The sequence below is a fragment of the Dictyostelium purpureum genome, assembly GCF_000190715.1.
Source record: "Dictyostelium purpureum unplaced genomic scaffold DICPUscaffold_96, whole genome shotgun sequence".
Classification (NCBI taxonomy): Eukaryota; Evosea; class Eumycetozoa; order Dictyosteliales; family Dictyosteliaceae; genus Dictyostelium; species Dictyostelium purpureum.
In genome coordinates this window covers 35,992-56,346 of record NW_003519433.1, presented here as the reverse complement: position 1 = coordinate 56,346, position 20,355 = coordinate 35,992, and the positions used below count along the sequence as shown (strand labels likewise).

Here is a 20,355-nt window from a genome sequence, read left to right as displayed (position 1 = left end):
ATAATATTAATTAGAATAAAGAAATTATAGATTATTTTTTTTTTGCTGATTTTTTAATCTTTATATTTTAATTTTTTGATATTTAAATAATTTCCTCTTTAACAAATCATTCCCATGGTTATTTTCAAAGACAGTTATATATCTTTTTTTCTAATTCATCCATTGTCAGAATCTCTTCTTCCACAAGTTCTAAAAGCTTTGAGAAATGTCTGTGATTACACTTGAATTCATTGGTACCATAGTTATAGGAAAAAATAAATTCTACGTTGTTTGGTTTCGTAATACCAAGGTATTTGTCATGGCCCTCAATACCAGCACCAACTTCAATAATAAAGAAAGCTTTAGAGTTACCTTTAAGTATCTGAGAAATAGTATAAACCAAATGATCTAAGATCATAAAAGTACCGTCAGACAATTCAAATTGAAGCTCTCCTATAAAAAACAATTAATGAGTATTATTTTAAAAAAGATAAAAAAAAAAAAAAATTCCAAATTTTCTTTTGACTTGGTTTTATTGAGGTTTTATTTATTAAAAAATGAATACAAAAAAAACAAGGTCTAATTATTTTTTTTTGATTTTTTCTTTTACAAAACCGTAATTTTAGAAAATAATTACCATTAAGATATCTTGTTTGTGATGATATAAATACCATAACACCTAGATCTTCATTAATGAAGTATACATCCTTCACTTTTGTTAGAAAAAAATCCCAGGTGGTTACGAAATCTTTGATGTTTAAATTTGAGGTTATTCCAAAGATGCTTTGATTATCATTTGGTTTGATTGATTTCAAATATCCATTGACATTATTTAATCCAGTATTATTTTCAAAAATAAAGTGGATGGAACAAACTTGAAATTGATTTATAGGGTTGTCTTGAATAAAGACTATCTCTTGATTGTTTTCATTTTTACTGATTAAAGTAGATACTACTCTTTCATAGGCTCTCATACAATGATTTATACAATTACAATTTTCACCATTACCTAATAAAACTTGATTTTCCCAACAACCACTAATACTACTATTATTACCTCTACTACAATTACTACAATTACTACAATTACTACAATTACTACAATTACTACAATTACTACAATTACTACAATTACTACAATTACTAAAAAAACTACAAATACTACCATTACTACTACTTCGACTATGACTACTACTATTACAACTACTACTATTATTACTACCATAACTAATACCACCTCCACTAATGCATTGTAATATATGCTTTAGATCAAAATTATGCCCTTTCTCCATTTTACTTATTTTTTATTAAATTATTTATATATTTAATTATTTTTAAAGAGCTAATAATTAGTGATATTAGATTTATATTGAAAACAATGATTTAATTTACATTTATTTATAATAAAAAAAAAAAAATTTTTAAAAACTTAATTAATTTCTTTGAATTTTTTTTTTTAAAACTGTTCAATTTTATATCGGCCGTACATTACCATTCATAATTGGATATTTGTTATAATAAAAAAATTATTCATCATCTAAGTTTAAAAAAAATCTTTTTAAGATTTTTTTTTTTTTTATATTTAAAACATAGAGCCAATTTTTATTTTCCTGTAATTTTAAAATATTGCATTTATTCCCAATTTTGAAAAAATGAAAATAGTTATTGGGTTTTTTCAAACATTTTAAATTTTAAAAAAAATTTTTAAAATAATTAATAAATAATATTAATAATATAATTAAATTTGAATCTTATAAAGTTTTGGGCAGTAAATTCAATCCAAATAAATTATAACTGTCACTCTTATGATTAAAAGTCTCTAACCCGCCCATATAATTAATCTTCCCATATTTGTCTTCTAAAATGAAACCACTAGAATCACCTTTTAGTTCAAAACTAATAAATTGTGCTAAATCCTACCATCAATCAATTCTAATTTACAAATATTTAGATTTTCAATGTACATATATATTCCCAAACATTACCAAAGAAATAAAACCGATTTTACAGTATTTTCAATTTAGTTTTGACTGGGTTTCGAAAAAAAAAAAAATTTTATTAGTTCTTTTATATAATTTTTTTTTATATTATAAAACTGGTTCATAAATATAAAATTATTATATTTAATAAATAAAAATATTTTATTTTTTAATTTTTTTTATAATTTATTTTTTAAAATCCAAAATTTAAAAAATTTTAAAAAAATTATAAAAAAAATTAAAAAAAGCAATGATTATTATTAAAAAAAAAAAAAAGAAAAATTATGACGTGTTTGTGCTGTTATTTTATGGAATTGATGTCATATATCCCAAAATACTCTATATCACTATCTCTTTTTTTAAAAAAAATTATCTCTTTTTTTAAAAAAAATTATTCATTTTTAAAATTTGCAAATTGTCATAAAATAACAGCACAAACACGTCATAATTTTTCTGTTTTGGAAAGTTATCTTGTAAAACATTAATATCTTAAACACAAAAGCAATATTTGCCAAGCTTGAGACCATACTTATCAATCAGTGCCATAAAATGCCATCTATTTGCATCAACATAAATAAATGGTATTGAACCCTCGCCTACAAAGTCAAAAACTCCGATGTTCATTATACCAACAAAAAACAATAATAATATTATTAACAATAATGACGATCTAGAAACTACAAATTTTCAAATTTTATGATAAAAATTAAGTTCCTGAAAGATTACCATTCCTTTGTCTTGATAACTGTAGTTCACATAAGAAAAGACGGTGAAATAAGAAGAGAGTAATATTTATCAAATGAATTCCTCAATGATAAAGTTCATATTTACTTTATTATTTATTTAATTTCTTAAAGCTTTATTTAATGAAAATAATATTTATTTACATACACATACAACATATTCATTCTCGTGGATGCTTTTAAAACAAAACATACAACTTGTTTACATCGTTCTATTTACTACAAATCCTAAACAACAATAACCATCAAAAAGAAAGCCTTTTATTTAATTGAAAAAAGTTCAACCAAAATAAATTAAGTAAATATAATCAAAAAAAAAATCTGATTTATATTTTAATAAAAAAAATTTTTATGTGCTAAATTATTTATTTATAAATAATTCCTTTATAAATAGATAATAAAATCGAAATAGGATTTTAATTTTATTATGATTTTCGCTTTTTTTTTTTTTTTTTTTTTTAAAAATATAGTTATTATTATATTATATATTATTAAGATTTCAAGTAAATAAATAATTATTGGGTTTTTTAATATGAACAGCTTTCATATTTATGGACACTTGTTGAACCGCTCCATGGAATGAAGAAAATATAACGGTCTAATATAACTGAGGAATGAGGATTGTATGAATTACACAAAAGAGGAGCAACCCTCTTCCAGCTATTTGTTGTTGGATTAAATTGTAAAACAATATTATTTGAATAAGATTCATTTTCGGCACCAATTGCATAGATTTTACCCTCCATTGAAGTTGCTGTAGAAACTTTGAATTGCCCATTGCTGAGATTGCAAATAAAGGACCATTGATTGGAATGGGGATTATAACGCTCGATAGTGGTATTTGGACTTGAACCACCAATTATATAGATAAAACCATCTTGGACTACTGTTGAACCCTCTGCACGTTTAGTTAACATATTTGCAACATTACACCAACTATTTGTTCTTGGGTGATATCTTTCGACAGTATCTGTTACTGTTGAGCCCTTGTAACCACCAATAATATATATGTAATCATCCAATACAGCTAAACTGAAACCAGTTTTACCACCCTTTAATGTGTTTTCGGCACTCTTCCATCTTAATTCTTTTGGATCATATTTATAGATTGGTTGGTGTAAACCAGCATCTGGAAGAGCATATATACAATCGCCTACAACACCAGCAACAAAGTAATGGTTAATCATTGAATCTAAAACTGGGCAAATAAAAGTCCAACTGTTGCTTCTAATGTTATACTCTTCGAATTGGAAAGTAATAGAGCTAGTGTTAAGAGTAGGACTGTTACTACCGCTACTACCTGCTGCGCTACCGCCAACATTAATTGTGCTACCACCAACACTACCGACACTGCCAGTACTACTATTGCTGTTGCTGTTACCATCTGGGTGAATACGCTCAGTGATTGCGTATAATGTATTATTCATTGTAACCAATAATCTAAAGCTTTTAATATTTGATGTCATGCCCTTAATTTCTTCCCAGTAGCCTTGATGGTCGCTATCTTGACCCAATGTTTGGTGTTTGATATCGCAAACGCAACGTGGAGTGGAAATTGGACTTGAGCCAGGTTGGCCATAGCTGAAAGATGGTAAACCATAATAAGACATTTCTAATTCGATTTTTCTTTTAAGGTCAATATCTACTGGTGGGTTCCATAATGGGCCATCTCTAAGATAAGATAAAATATAACCAAACAATTTGCCATCTCTGTCAATGAACACTCTGCCATCCTTATCACGTGGTAATTCATATCTTCCTGAAAACATTACGCCCAACATCGAATCTGGGAATTTAGTTAAAGTGCTGATAGTGGTTGAATAAAACTTTCCACCAATATCCAACTTTATAATCTTTTCTTCTACATTAGTTTCGTTGGATTTAACTCTAACAGTATCATCTATCCATTGTCTAACTAAATTTGGGTTTGATACATCTCTTTTTAAGTGTAACATTGGTACTCTTGGTAATGGGGATACTGTTAATGATGGTGGTGCCTTACCAATTGGACTACTATTACTATTATTGCTATTAGTATTATTATTTGGACTACCATTTGGATTATTTATATGTACATTTGATGAAAAACTACTACTCAATCTATTAGTTAGGGTTTGTGTTAGAATATCACTTTCTTGTGAAAATGTTTTACTTCTGTACAATGATTTCGTTATATTATTACTATTGCTACTACTACTACTACTATGATAATGATTATAGTGATTGTTATTGTTGTTGCTGCTATAATTTATCGTATCTATTTTTTGTTGTTGGCAATTTGTGCATAAATTTCTATTGGTTAATAACAATTGATATACATTTTCGATAGACTTTGATATATCTTTAATAGATTGCTTGATTTCTTTAATTTCTTTATTGTGACATTCTAATCTATCTAATAAAAATGCTTTATCATCATTTGATATATCATCTTTTTTAGTCATTTTATTTTTGATTTTGATTTTATTTATTTTATATACAAAAAACTATTTACTATCTATTTATTTATTATTTACTATATATTATTTACTATTTATAATTTTTATTTTAAAAATACAACAATGTAAAAATTATTATTTATTATTATTTTTTTTTTTTTTTTATTAAATATATTTTAATTTTATTTTTATATTTACAAAACTATAGTTTTATATTGTAAATATAAAAAAATTATTATATATTAACCTCTAATGAAACACATACACAAATATAAACACACAAACACTCTGAAATATTAAAAAAAAATATCAATGATAACCCCAATATTTTTATTAAATTTATACAAAAAAAAATAAATAAATAAAAAAAAAAATAAAAAAAAAAATAAAAGACAAAAACCAATGATATTTAAATATGATTATAATATTATTTTTATATATTGCTTATTGGTTAAAATTTTGGTATTTGTTTTAAAAAGATAATTTATTTAATATTCCAATTATTAAAATTATTTTTTTATTTTTTTATATAGGCCACTACACTTTTTTTTTTTTTTTTTTTTTTTTTTAAAAAATTTTAAAAAAAAATAAATATAAAAAATAAATTTTTTTTTTTACGAAAACCTTTTCTATAGAAAAAACGATAAAATTGATAAAAAAAAAACCCACCCCATTTTTTACCCCAAACAAAAATTTTTAGGCAAAGACCCTAAAACCCCCCACCAAAAAGGCATTTAATTAATGGGTAAAATTTTTTTTTTTTTTTTTATATTCAGATTTGTTATAATGGTCAGTGGAAAATATTGAATTGTGCCTTTTAAAAAAAGAATGTATTTTTTTTTTATTTTAATAAAATTAATTTGATGGACTATTAGTTTTTTTTTTTTTTTTTTTATTATAATTGTATTTTTGAGAACATATAATCACACCTTTTTAATCAAAACACCATTACTTTCAACATAATAGATTAGAAACGTTAAAAAATCTAAAACAATCTCATATTTTATAATAAAGAAAAATTAAATCAAAAAAAAAAAAAAAAAAAAAGATTATGAATTGAGATGTTGAAGCTGTTTTAATTTCAATTTCCAAAAGATCCTTTTTTATAATAATCATAGTAAAAAAAAAAAAAAAAAAAAAACCTTTCAAATTTCATATCGGTTATGAATTTTCATAGGATTTTAAAAAATTATTATAAATTAATTAGTTAGAGATGTATCCACTAAATCTTTTTTTTTTTTTTTTTTTTTTTTTTTTTTTTTTTTGGCTTTTTTAAAAATTGAAAAGATTTCTTGCTATCACAAGTATCATAGTTTTAATAGATATTTTTTTTGATTGTTTTTTGTTATAGTAATACACACCAACAATAAAAAAAAAGTGATTGTTTATTATAAAAAAAAAAAAAAATTTTAAAAATCATGACGAATTATTTTTTATACGTATACATGTTCAAATAATTTATTTCATATAAATACAATCTATAAAAGGTATTGGTTGTTAAGTGAATTATTTTTATTATTATTATTTTTATATGAATAATAGTAAAATAAAAAGTTGAGTGGTGGGAGGTGTTGATGATTATTTATTAATTATTTATATTTATTTATTTATTATTTGCATTGTTTTTTAAAGTTTTAATTTCTTGAGCTTTATCAAGACATGGTTGAATATTTTGAACCCACATATCTTTTTCGGCAACAGTTCTAGTAAAAAATCTCTTATATTCACCCTTTTCATTATCTACACCAAACCAATCTAATAAAGAAGAAAAAAAAAAAAAATTAGGGATTTAATTATTTAAAAAAAATTAGTGATATATATTATGTATAACTTACTTTCAGATTTGTTATGTGATAATTTGGTTTGTGAGGTTAAACTATGATGTGATAAATATTTATATTTTGGTTGCTTTGATTTATGCTTTTCATTGTTTGCACTACCAAATAAAGTTTTATTTGCAAAGTAAGAGTCTTTACCTTTTTTATATTTACAAACTACCAACATTTGATTGAATAAAAAGACATGTAAGTTTGTTGGTATACTATTTTTAGAGTTTGATTCATTACTATTGGATGATGAACCTGCGTTTCCAACGACACCAGCAATAGCGCCACCAAAACCACTGCCACTGGACATAATATGAGCTTGTAAATCACCCTCCATAATATAACGTAATGATGAGTACTCCATAATGTTGAAACCAATGATTGCTTCTTGTAATAATGATACATGAATAACATTTTCGAAATCTCTACGTTTTTCATTGACGTGGTCGGCAATCGATTGCATTTTGGTGAGCGATCCAGTTAATTGTTGATAATCTGGATGTGTAGTTTCGGTGACTTTACACATTTCTTCTAATAATAGGACATAACGAGGGATACGTTGGACTGGGATGATAATTAAATCACGAAGTTGTTGATGGGTCTTCATAAAAGTATTGTTGATAAATTCATTGAGACCTGGGTGTTTGGAAAAGTCATTTACAGTTGAGAGGGCACGATTATAGTGGTTTACATAGGCAATATAACACTTCAATAGATCACTCATCTTGAAGAAGATATCACCAAATAGTTGTTGGTAGTGCCATGGTGTGGACATTCTTTCTTTTAAACGTTTTAAAAGCATATTGTTCATATTTAAAATGACTTCTATGTTGTTGGTTAAGGTTTTTACGTTGTCGGCGCTAATTGATGAAACTGAGGCACTTTCATTCTTTAATGGGACTAAATAGTATTGTAAGAGTACTGATAAACTATTGACATAGGTTTCTTCAGTTTTAAGAATTTCTTGAGCCACCTCTCTACGATTCTTTATTCTTCTGTAATGCTTTCTAGTGAGGTAACCTCTAATAATAGATTGACATCTTACAATTCTTTTAACTTCTTCTCTATCAATTTGAGCATCATCTGCCAATGAGCACGATGATGATGATTGTGTAAGTGTGTTTGATCCAATCTCTTTTTCTCTGATGATTCTTCTTTCTTCTTTCTCTCTTCTTCTGCTTCTTCTCTTTTCTCTTCTTTCATCTTTTTCTTGTTGTGTTTCTTTTGGTTTGCTTGCTATTACTGTTGGAGTAGTATTACTAGGTGGTGATGGTTTCTTTTTCTTTAATGAAGATGATGGCGAATTTTCTTCACTTGTTATATTGTTTGGTGTACTATTATTACTGCTACTTGTTGGGGTACTATTGTTACTTTTGTGATGATGGTGGTGATGATGGTGATGATTATGACTATTGTGTTCTGTAATTGATGTGATTACACTTTTCATTGATGAAATTTTGGTTTCTAATTGATCCAATTTATCTGCCAATTTATTTACTTTTTCATCTAAAATATTTGAGGTTTTAATGAGCATACTTTCATGTTGTTCAGAGAACCTTTTCAATTCTTTTGTAAAGTTATTGATAATTTCAATGATTGAGTTTTTGTCTAATTGCTGTTGCTGTTGAAGTTGTTGGGTTAATGGGATTTGTACAATTTGTGAGAAAGATGGTTGCTTTTGGATTGGTCTTGGTGATGGGTTTGATTGTTGTTGAGTTCTATCAATAGCTGGGGAGCTTGTTGGAGTTGTATTGGTAATATTAATTTTTTCAGGTGTTGATTTATTTGTTGGTGTGATTGTATTTGGGTTTGGAATTGTATTTGGGTTTGGATTGTTAATTGTACTGATATTGTTTTGATTATTAATAAGATTTGGATTTAATGGTGCTACAATTGGTGCCAATGAAATTCTTTTTTTGGCTGTTGTTGTGGTTGTTGATGATGAGGAAATACTATTTAATTGTTGTTGTAAATTTGTTATACCAGAGTCACTTACTGTTGAACTATTTGAACCTGTACTTGAAACTCTATGATGACCTTTTGTAAAAGCTGGTTGTGGAGTTGTATTGGTCGAAACATTTCTACGATAGTTTAAAAAATATGAAATATAAGTCATAACACAATATTCATCAATTGGACCTTCAATAATGTTTTGAGGGGTGAGGAATTTTGGAATATTTAATTGCTTTTCTGCGATATCAAAACACTTGCTTAAAGCTTCAACTTCACCTTCTTTTGAAATAGTATCTAAATCTATACTCTCTGGACAATATTTATGAATAAGGCAATAGAATAATTGAGGACTTTGAAATGCCTTGTTAAAGTTGGTAATGGAAGTTGCATTATAGCCTTCGATTTCACGTCTGCACCATCTTAAAAGGGCTTCTTTGGCAGTTGGTTTGGAATTTGATGATAATCTTGGTGTTGTTGTAAAGGATCTACTGAGGTCATTGGATGATACTGTATGTTCTATTGTGCCATGTGATGATGGTGGTATATTTAATGTATTTCCAGTTGATGTGGTGGTTGATGCTTCCAATGCAAAATCTTCATCGGTTAGAAATTGTTGAATTTGAAATTTCGAAATTAATCTCCAAATTAAGCTTAAGGTCATTTTAACGTGCTTGTCAACTAAATGTTCTGGTCTACAATTAACTAAACTTATACCCCATCTGTCGATAACATTCAGTGCTAATTGAACATTTGATAATTGTTGTAATCTATTTTTTGGTTTAGTGATATAGTTTTCGGATTTTTCATTTGTTAATATTTCTAATAAATTTATTAAATAAACTCCATCTCTTAAATCTTCGAATAAATCTACAATGTGTAAATTTCTTTTACTTAAAATATTATTTGCCCATATAGTATATCTAAAGAAAAAAAAATAATTGGATTTAAAATATTAGTATTTATTTAGTTGTTTGGTTGTTTAAAATATAATATATGATACATACACTTTTTTTTGACTTTCAACTGAATAATCTTCACTACTCATTTTCTCTTTCTTTCTTTCCTTTTTTTTTTTTTTTTCTTTTTTTTTTTTATAAAAAACCTATATAACTTTTTTTTTAAAAAAAAAAAAAAAACAACAATTATTTTATCAATATTTAATTAACTAATTAATTATTTGTTTATTGTGTGACAAAAAAAAATTATTTTTAAATATTATTTATTTTTAAATTATTTATTTATAGTACAAAAAAAAAAGTAATAATAATTTTTTTTTTTAATTCCCTCTTTTTTTTATTTTTTCGTTATAGGGTGTTTTTTTTTATATAATACAAATTGTGTTGTTATTTTGGGTATTATAATTGTTGTTATTATTTAAATAAAAAAAAAAAAGATAGGATGTATTATAATTTTATTTTAAATTTTTTAAAAAAAAAAAAAAAAAAAAATTATTTTTTAAATTTTTTTAAAATTTTTTTTATTTTTTTTTGGGTTGGAGGTGACCAAAAATACACTCTCTCATGCTCCAACTGAACTACGTTTTTTTTAAAACAATTCTCTACTAATATTGCACTCTGATATCCAAATAAAATTTTTTATTATGTGTGAATGTGGGTGTGTATTTTGGTTATCTTTATTTATTCACTCAAGGTTATAAATTTAAAAGAAATAATAAAAAAATAAAAATTTTTAAGTCTTTATACAACAAAGTTATGAATAAAAAAAAATTTTGATTTTTTTTTTAATTTTTTTTTTTTTTTTTTTTTTTTTTTTTTGTGGTTGTGCGGAAAATAAATAAATTCAAATTGTGTATTTTTATTATTTTATTATTTTTATTATTTTAATTATTTTTATTGTTTTATTGTGTTTTTTATTTATTTTTTTTTATTAATAAAAATTTTGTATCTGTTTTATTTATTGTTTTCTTGATTTTTTTACATCTTTACTTTTTAATCATATATAGTTATCCAATTAATTAAATTATTATTTCACAATACATCCTTAGATAAAATAATTATACAACATTGGATTTTTTATTATAATAAGAATAATATAAATATAATTAAGAATAATAATAGAAATAATAGTATTAAGAATAATAATAACGACAATAACAATAATAATTAAATAGATAAATAAATAATTATTTTTAATAAAAAAAAATTAATAAAAATAAAATAATTTTAAAAAAAAAAAAAAATTAAAAAAATTTTAAGAAAGTTAAAAATTTTATTTTAAAAATTTAATTTATTTATCAAATGAACAATATTAACAATAGTAACAAAAAGAATATGGGTAACAGCAAAGATAATAATAGAACAAATAATAAAAATAAAAATAGCAATAGCAACAATAACAAAATTGAAAAAACCACGGTGACAGTTCCAACAGCAACTCCAACTCCTCCACCATTAGTTGTAATAGGAACAAAAGAACAACCAACTTCTTCCACTGTTCCACCAAACTCACCATCCACACCATCTACACCATCTACACCACCTACATCATCCACACCATCTGCACCTCCCACACAAAATACACCAGCTTCCACATCAACTACACCACCCACACCAAATTCTAAAAAACCAAGAGGTCAAAGAAGGGGTGGCAATAGACAGCAAAAAGATGAAAATAAAAAAGTTAGTGGCACTACTCCAGTTAATATATCCCCAGCCCCACCACCAACCCCCACTGCTCCAGTAATACCTTCAGTTACACTAACAGAAACAACCACTACTGTTGCAGGCCAATCACAAAATAAAAGAAAAGGAGCAAGAGATAATAGAGATAATAGAGATAATAGAGACAATAGGGATAGTAGAGATAATAGAGACAATAGGGATAGCAGAGATAGTAAAAAAGACAATAGAGATAAAAGAGAAAATAGAGAAAATAGAGAAAATAGAGAAAATAGGGAAAATAAAGATAATGTAGAGAAAGAAAAAGAAAAAGAAAAAGAAAAAGAAAAAGAAAAAGAAAAAGAAAAAGAAAAAGTGGTTATTAAAGAATCAAATATAAATATAAAAAATGAAACAGAACCACAATTAAAAGATAATAATAATAATAATAATAATAATAATAATAATAATAATAATAATAATAATAATAATAATAATAATACAGAAAAAAGAAGAAAAAACAAAAGTAGACCAAATGGTAGTGCCACCAGCAGCAACAACATAAAAAAAGATACAGTTGAAGAAATAGTAAAAAAAACTGAAGAAATTAAAATTTCAACAACAAAACCTGTTGATCCACGACCACAACAAACAAACACACCTACCCCAACTACTGCAGGTAAAGAACTTCACCAACAAAGACAAAGCCACAAAGGGAGAAGCCAAGAAAAAACAGAGATTGGTTCTCCTAAAGTTTTGGCTGCAGAAGTAAATAAAGAGAAATATAGTAACAATAGTAATAATACTAACAATTATATAAATAATAACAAAAATATTAATGCAACTACTACTAGTAATGGTAGCAGAGGCGTTAGAACAAATAACAAATCAAATATTAAAAATAATAATAATAATAATAAAACTACGGATACTAATAGTATAAATAATAAGACTCAAGCACCAAAGGAACCACAATTACCAAAAGAAAATAATAATAATATAAATAGTATAAATAATAATATAAATAATAATAGAAAAAAAGATAATGAGGGAAATTTTGAAAGTGTAAGTGTATTAATATTAATTAAAAATATCAAAATCAAATTCACAAAAACTAATTTTTAATTTTATATTTTTTAGAAATCTGGAAGATTTAAAATATCTTCTATGAAACAAGATACCTTAAAATCAGATCCATCAACAGCTGTAACAACAAATGTAGCTACATCGAAAAATATAAACTCATCTACTTCAAGTCCAGTTTTTGTATCTAAATCATCACCAGCTTCACCATCACATAATATAACCACCACAACTACCACAAGTTCATCAGCAACAGTAAACAGTAAAGAACAGCAACACAAGAAAAAAGGTAATAAAAACCACCACAGAAAAAATCAATCAGTCGATTCAAATAAATCATCAAACGAAACTACTGTAGATTTAAAAGCCTCTGAAATTTCCACAGCAGCTATTACATTGGATACCACATCAAAACAAACACCATCACAACCACAGTTACAATCACAATCACAACCACAATCACAGCCACCACAATCATCGCAACTACCACCACAACCAAAACAATCAAAACCACAAGGAAAGCTTGAAAAAGTTGAGGAAAAAACAGAGACCATAGAAAAATTGACCGTGGAAAATAATATTGCTTCAACACCAGATGTAAAACAAGAAAAAGAAAAAGTCGAAGAGAAAACTGAAATCAAAGTTGAAAAAATAGAAGTAAAGGTCGAAAAAGTACATCAATCACCACCACAAGAGGAAAATAAACTACAAACTATTGAAGCAAATCAACAATACCTTAATTATCAACCACAACACCATATAAACTATCAATACCAACCATCAACACCACAACACCCATATTATCATTTCCAACCTCAACAACACCAACCAGTTTACTACCAACCACAACAACAACATTATCAAGCATATTACCAACCACAACACTCACCAAATAGAAAATCAAATGGTGAATTTAACACAGCATATGATCCAAATACTAAACCACACAAACCAAAAACACCAAAAGCACCAAAAAATCAACAACATCAAATTCCATCTCATTTGCCAATTCCACCACAACAATATTACCATCAATACCAAGGTTATCAAGATCCATTTTATGTTTATGGTCTTTATGGTCCACAATATTATTCACAAGATTATTCACAGGATTATTATTATCCAAATAACCATTATTCCCCAACTGGTGGTTACCCACAACCTTATGCTTATCAACAACAACACTATTCACCACCACAACAATATCATCAACAGCCAACTCACCAAATAACCCAACAACCGGAAACGTATGTTTTACTTTAAATATTATTACATCCATTCAATATTTTTATATACTAATATTTTTTTTTTTTCTTAATTTTAGTGAAAATAAATAAAAAACTTGACAAACTAGATTTTATAAAAATATAAATAAAAAAATATATATAAATTATATATTATATAAAGTGTATATAACTAAAAAAAACCTATAAATTTAGAAATATTTATTTTTAAAAAAAAAAATATTTTATTTTATTTTATTTTATTTTATTTTATTTTATTTTATTTTATTTAATTTTATTTTATTTTATCTTTGTGATAAATAGTGGTTTGGAGTTGGAAAGATACAGCTAATAACAGGGTGGAGCATATATAGCATATAGCGAGGGCAATATCTAGGGCTAAATACATAAAATAAAAAAAAAGGTAATTTTTAATTTTTTTAAAGAAATTCTATACTTACTTTATAAAATTTATATTTAAGAGACATATACATTTATTTATTATTTATTTATTTTGTTTAATAGTTTTAAAATTATACATACCAAAATTTTTTTAATTATAAAACAAAAGTAAAAATTTAAATTGTTTGTAAAAAACTTTTAAAATAAGAATGATTTTTGATATAAAGATTAAATAATTGAAGTGAAAAATTGTAAAACTTGAAATTAATTGCGATCTATTATACTATTTATTTTGTTGATAGACTAGATGGCTCATATTGATATCGAGCTTAAAATTCTAATCAAAAGAAAAGGAAAAAGAGATAAAGAATACACTTTTTAAACAAATGAGTGTTTTAAATGAATTTCAACTATGAAAGCAAATAAAACCACTTGAAAAAGGATTCATCAACAACGTGATTCTCACCCTAATAAATCAAATGACATGATATATAATAAACTTTATAATACCAAATAATGACTGGAATATGTTATTAAAACAAATGTATGTATAATGGGTGGGCGAAAGCAAAAAAAAACAAATTCTTTCAAAATAAATAAACAAAGAAAATTAAGAAAATAATGTTGTATATGACACAAAAGAAAATAAAAATGGAAAAGGAACAAAACAAATTGAACAAGGGTATAAAAAAGACGAGATAACGTTAGATTGTGATTATAATGATCTTGTTTGGCTAATAGTTTAATTACAACTGTGTTTAATACAATGCAAAACAAACACAAGACTGCGATGATAATGATTATACGATAAACATAAAGACCCAAAACAACAAATAACAAATATGGTACAATTATTTTTTTTTTAAATGAAAAAACACATCGAAACAAAAAACATCTTTGGTGTATACAATGATAAAATGATTATGATTATATACAAACACAAATTACAATAATAAATGTATAGGGGGGTGACAGGGGTAACAAGGCAATACTTTACCAAATATTGATAAGTAACTACCCTTCCATATTAGTATACAGGCTATTTCGTTTCCAGTTGAAACTAAATCAATATTAGTTACTTTAATGACTTTCAACTCTCTAAATTTTTCTTAATCGAAAAATGTATCTTCTTTTTGAATTACTCTCTATTTGCCACTTTCTGCTACAAAAGTAGGTTCAATTTCCCTATTTTCTCTCTTTCTCTATATTTTTCATATACTATTTTTTCAATATTCATTTGTTCATTCATCTAACCAAAATTTCTTATTTGACCCCTATACATCAAACTACCTTAAAAACCCAATAAACTACTAAATAAAATTGTTTAAAATTATTACCTATATTAAAAAAAACAAATTAAATCTATGGTTTAATTATTCTATAAAAAGAAAAAAAAAAAAAAAATATCATTTTATTATTAGTAAAAAAATTAAATTTAAAAAGTTGGTGTGTGTATGTGTAGTGGTGCTATTATTATTATTATTTTATATATGTCTCTTTTAGTGTGAATTTTATTATTCATATTAATTTTTTTATTATAGCAATAGTGGATCCTTATATCACCCACTACGTCTACGTGAATTTAAAAAAAAAATTAATAAAATCTTTTTTTTAATTTTTTTTTTTTTTATTTTTTTTAATTTATTTTTTTTTAATTTTTTTATTTTCAAATATTTTTAATTTTTTATTTTATAACATTTTATTTTTTATTATTATAACTCTTATATAAAATATTATAATTTCTTATTACTTATCGAATATTTATTTTAACAATTTTATAATAAATAAAGTAATTAAGAAAAAAAAAAAAAAAAAAGAAAATTAATTTTTGAAATTACATTTTTTTTTTTTTATATTTTCAATCATAACTTTTTTTTTATTTTATTTATTTATTTGTTTATTTATTTATTCTTTGTTGTAATAATATAATATATAGTAATTAATAATTGATAATTAATAACTAATAATTAATAATATAGTTATAATAATTTAATAGTATAAAATGGAAGCAATAGTAACTAAAGTGCTTAAAAAGTACTTTAAACTATTTATTAAAAATTTCAAATCTGATAATTTTTCAATGTCACTTTTGAAGGGTGAAGGAACATTAGTAGATTTAGGTAATTACATATTGGATATTTTATTTTTTAAAAAAAAAAAAGAAAAACAAAAAATTAATTAATATTTTATAAATAGATTTAAATGAGGCCATTATTCAAGAGCTATTATTAATTCCCCCACAATTTCAAGTTACACATGCATCATGTGATTCATTATCAGCAAAAATTCCATGGACAAGTTTTAAAAATACACCAATTGTAATTTCATTGCAAACAATTAATATAAATTTAAAAGAACCCGAGGTCATCGAGCCATTTCTATCACAATTAAAAAAGTAAATACCATTCCTATTATTAGCCTTAATAAGCTTATCATTTTAAATATACTAACGTACTTTATTTATTAGATTCAAAAGTAAAAATAAAGGAAAAAGAAATGAAATTACAGAAAATTTACAAATTGAAGTAAAAAATTTAAATTTAAATATTGCTAGTTTGCATGGTGATACATTAAAAATCGAAATTAAAGATATTGTAATTCAATCAACCAATCAAAATTTCCAAGTAGGTATTATAATTTAATAGGTTATTTCTTTTTTTAATATAAAATGGATCAATACTTATAATTTCAAATTTTATTTTTAGCCAGGAGATTTAGCTTCGATTAAAACTATTGACAAGGAACTAGGTGTTGAATCATTACATAAGTTAATTACAGCAAGTTCGATTTCAATAAAGATTCAAGACTTTGGTGGTATGACAAAAACAATATTAGATAATTTACCATTAAAAGTATTATATTCATCAAAGAGAAGAATTAAAGATTGGATACAAGTTTCAGCAAAGATTGAAGTTTTGTTAAAGAGCTTAAATCTTAAATGGACCCTATCAGAATATCACACATTGAATGATTTAATTAATGGTTTCCAAGCTACATTGGCAAGAGCAATTCCAGCTTCATCACCATCCCAACCTTCAGAATCTTATAGAAAGAAATTAAAATCATCATTATCATTCTCTTCAAGTAAAAAGAAGAATAAAGAGAAATCCGAATTGGCAAGTACAAATTCAAACAACTTAACACCATTAAATGTTACTCCAATGTCTCAAAGTAACAATCAAGCTTTTACCAATGAATCAACTTCACCAATGGTTGTTAACAAACATTTACAACAAGTTCTAGATTCACCTCAATCTTCATCAAGTGTAACCAGTTCAAGTAGCAGTGTAACCAGTTCAACTGGTAATAATAGTGGCGGTACTGGCTCATCACCAATCAATATGAGTACCGATACTATCAATAATGATCTCCCACCACCACCAAAACACTCTGATTTCTCATACGAATTCCATATTGAACGATTCCAATTAGAGATTTTGGATAATTTTGCTCAAGAGGATTCTGGTTTTAGATTCAAGAGTGAAGGTTTACATTGTGCTTTTACTTCAGCCAATACCCTTTCGAAACCAATCAATCCAGAAACCAGTCAACCATACTATACCTTACCAATTCGTGAAACTATTCTCTCTGTTTTATTTAATAGTTTAACAGTTCATGAGATGGCATCATTCAAGAGTAATCAAATTAAAACCGAATTATGTAATACCAATACAGTAGCTGGCTCTGGTAAGCAATATAATAAAGCTATAACATCAATTTCTTCCGACACTATTGTCGAACGTGTCAATATTAATAGCTATAGTGGTCCATGCTTATTAAAAGGAAATTTAATGTTTAGAAGACCAATCACTACTGCAGAAAACCCAGACCCACTCAAAAATTTAGTTGGTCCACCACTTGTTGGTTTAGAATTAAATCTCAATTTAAATGACCTTAAAATTTATGGTGATAGAAAGTGTTGGAAAACTTTAATCTCTTATCTTATGCCACCAGAATCTGATATCGAATCTGATTTAGAATCGGAAGCCTCTGGAACCGATTTTAATGTTCAACAACGTGTTTTGGATTTAGATGGTATTTCTGATACTACCACTACTACAACCCAATCACCAACTAAAAATATTGTAACATCTATTGTGCATGTCGATACCGAGGATAGTAATTCAACTGATGAATCAACCACTGCTCCAACTACTGGTTCTCAAACTGATCCATCCAAATCTCACCACCATAAATCAATTGTCGAAAAGAGTAAGAAGAAAATCAATACATTTAAGAAAAAGTTAAAATTATCATCAAATTGGAAAAATCAAATAAAAATATTATTAAAAGCTAGCAATACTCAAGTTACATTACCAGAAGAAAAGAATGATGATCAAATTTTCAAAGGTCTTAGATTGATTGTTAGTTTAGGTTCATTTGTAATGTGCAATCATAGTGATTGGAAATCAGTTCCCTTCCTTTTAGATGGTCTTCAGTTAATTGATAAGTTTGCTCAATTGGACCCAGTTTCTCATTTTGGTCTTGATCATAGATTTTCATTCCAAATGGAAAATATAACACTATCAGCAATAGATGTTGAGCATGATAACAAGAAAACCATAATCCTCGATCCTGCCACCATCAGTTTATTCCTTCGTATCTCTCGTAGTCAAACCCTTTTAAACAAGCACCAAAAGAGAATTCCAAAGATCGATCTTGCCCTTATTTCATCAGATTTTAAATTCAATTTAACTACTCAGCATTCAGAACTTTTAGACTTTATTGCCAATAAATATTTATCACCAAAGAAATTAAAGAGTCTTCTTAAAGCCAGAATTTCCAAAGAGGCAAAGAAAAGATTAAAGTCATTGGAGGAAAAGAAATTGGATAAAACTTTAACCATAAAGAATAAGGTAGAAAAAACACTTCAAGAATATTATTGGAATGCATTCATCTCAATCCAAAATGGTGATTTCCACTTACCACTTCAACACTTTTTAGAACCAAAAGAAGATAAAGAGGGTGAGGGTGAAGTTGGTACCAATGATGATGGTACAAGTGAATCTATATCATTAACAGACTCACCAATTTCAAATTCATCAACATCGATTGGACCACCACCTGTAGCCTCTATCATTGGAACCATTGTTAAAGATTTAAAGACATCAATTATTCCAGACGATTTAATGACAACACCAAATGGTAATAATGTTAAATTACCAGAAATTCTTAGTCAAATCAAAGTTCAAAACTTGGGTATTGCTCTTCAGAATAATAATTTAGGTCAAACTATCGTTTTCAAAATTGGATCATTCGAAGCATATGGCATTGATCATCCAAAACTTTCAACCTCAACTATTCTCAGACCATTGCCAATTCCAGATGATGAGGTCATTCCAGCAACCAACCAAGATAATACCAATCTTTTAATCACATACAAGAGAAGACAACAAATAAATAGCGAATCAGCAGGCAACGCTATTTTGGTAGATAAAGAGATTGAAGAATGGGTAACTGATGTTTGGGTCAAGCTTCAAGGCACTCAGGTTAGAGTAATGAAAAAGAGATTCCCACAAGGTTACCAAAAACCAAAGGTTAGTCGTAAAAAGATTAAAATGCCAGATATTAAGAATTTTATTACTAAAGTTGTTGGTATGGTTGAAAGAAAGAGAGGTAAAATTAAGAATATACATAAAAATATCAAAAAGGTTAATATGAACATCAAGTGGGGAGTCGAGTTGGGAAATTGTGAAATTCTTTTAGGAGAAAAATCAAAAGTTTTAGGTTCATCAGGTGTTTTAGATGATTTCACAATTGATCCAAATTATCAACCAAAAGGTATAATCAAAATTACAGATACAAATCGTAAAGTAAATGCTCAAGCATACAGAGATATCGAAGATGAATTATTAAAGAAAAATCAAAATTTAACAGAAAATATTATGGTCGATCAAGAAAAAGATGAATATATTAAATCTCTCTTAAAACAAATCGAAACATTAAAACAAGAAAACGATATTGCTTCAAAAGATTACAAGGTTTTAGAAGAAAAATATATTAAAACTAAAATGGATTTAGCCGAATTACAATAAATATAATTCAAACTATAATTAAAAAATATACAATTTCATTTCAATAAAGTTTTTTTTTTTTTATATAATTTAAATT

At 25.7% G+C, this 20,355-nt stretch overlaps 6 protein-coding genes across 6 annotated transcripts; 2 read left to right on the top strand and 4 right to left on the bottom strand.

Moving 5' to 3' along the window:
• Positions 1 to 124: 124 nt before the first annotated feature.
• DICPUDRAFT_78192 (uncharacterized protein) lies at positions 125 to 1,271 on the bottom strand (the record flags this gene model as incomplete). The annotated part of the gene is made up of 2 exons (XM_003287282.1): positions 125 to 432; positions 617 to 1,271. The coding sequence occupies 2 exons, from the start codon at positions 1,269 to 1,271 to the stop codon at positions 125 to 127; spliced, it is 963 nt and encodes a 320-aa protein (XP_003287330.1).
• A 1,782-nt stretch (positions 1,272 to 3,053) lies between these two features.
• DICPUDRAFT_54776 (uncharacterized protein) lies at positions 3,054 to 3,888 on the bottom strand (the record flags this gene model as incomplete). The annotated part of the gene is made up of 1 exon (XM_003287281.1): positions 3,054 to 3,888. The coding sequence occupies one exon, from the start codon at positions 3,886 to 3,888 to the stop codon at positions 3,229 to 3,231; it is 660 nt and encodes a 219-aa protein (XP_003287329.1). The 3' UTR covers positions 3,054 to 3,228.
• Positions 3,889 to 4,115: 227 nt separating this feature from the next.
• DICPUDRAFT_91894 (uncharacterized protein) lies at positions 4,116 to 5,410 on the bottom strand (the record flags this gene model as incomplete). The annotated part of the gene is made up of 1 exon (XM_003287280.1): positions 4,116 to 5,410. A coding segment is annotated over exon 1 (1,029 nt), but the record flags the coding sequence as incomplete, so codon positions are not given.
• A 1,332-nt stretch (positions 5,411 to 6,742) lies between these two features.
• On the bottom strand, positions 6,743 to 9,963 carry DICPUDRAFT_32330 (uncharacterized protein; the record flags this gene model as incomplete). The annotated part of the gene is made up of 3 exons (XM_003287279.1): positions 6,743 to 6,894; positions 6,975 to 9,838; positions 9,923 to 9,963. 3 exons carry the CDS (start codon positions 9,961 to 9,963, stop codon positions 6,743 to 6,745), a joined length of 3,057 nt encoding a protein of 1,018 aa, XP_003287327.1.
• Positions 9,964 to 11,176: 1,213 nt separating this feature from the next.
• Positions 11,177 to 13,956, top strand: DICPUDRAFT_78189 (uncharacterized protein; the record flags this gene model as incomplete). The annotated part of the gene is made up of 3 exons (XM_003287293.1): positions 11,177 to 12,601; positions 12,677 to 13,866; positions 13,944 to 13,956. 3 exons carry the CDS (start codon positions 11,177 to 11,179, stop codon positions 13,954 to 13,956), a joined length of 2,628 nt encoding a protein of 875 aa, XP_003287341.1.
• Positions 13,957 to 16,246: 2,290 nt separating this feature from the next.
• DICPUDRAFT_32310 (uncharacterized protein) lies at positions 16,247 to 20,279 on the top strand (the record flags this gene model as incomplete). Its single annotated transcript, XM_003287292.1, has 4 exons — positions 16,247 to 16,364; positions 16,441 to 16,639; positions 16,712 to 16,868; positions 16,950 to 20,279. 4 exons carry the CDS (start codon positions 16,247 to 16,249, stop codon positions 20,277 to 20,279), a joined length of 3,804 nt encoding a protein of 1,267 aa, XP_003287340.1.
• Between the last annotated feature and the right edge of the window lie 76 nt (positions 20,280 to 20,355).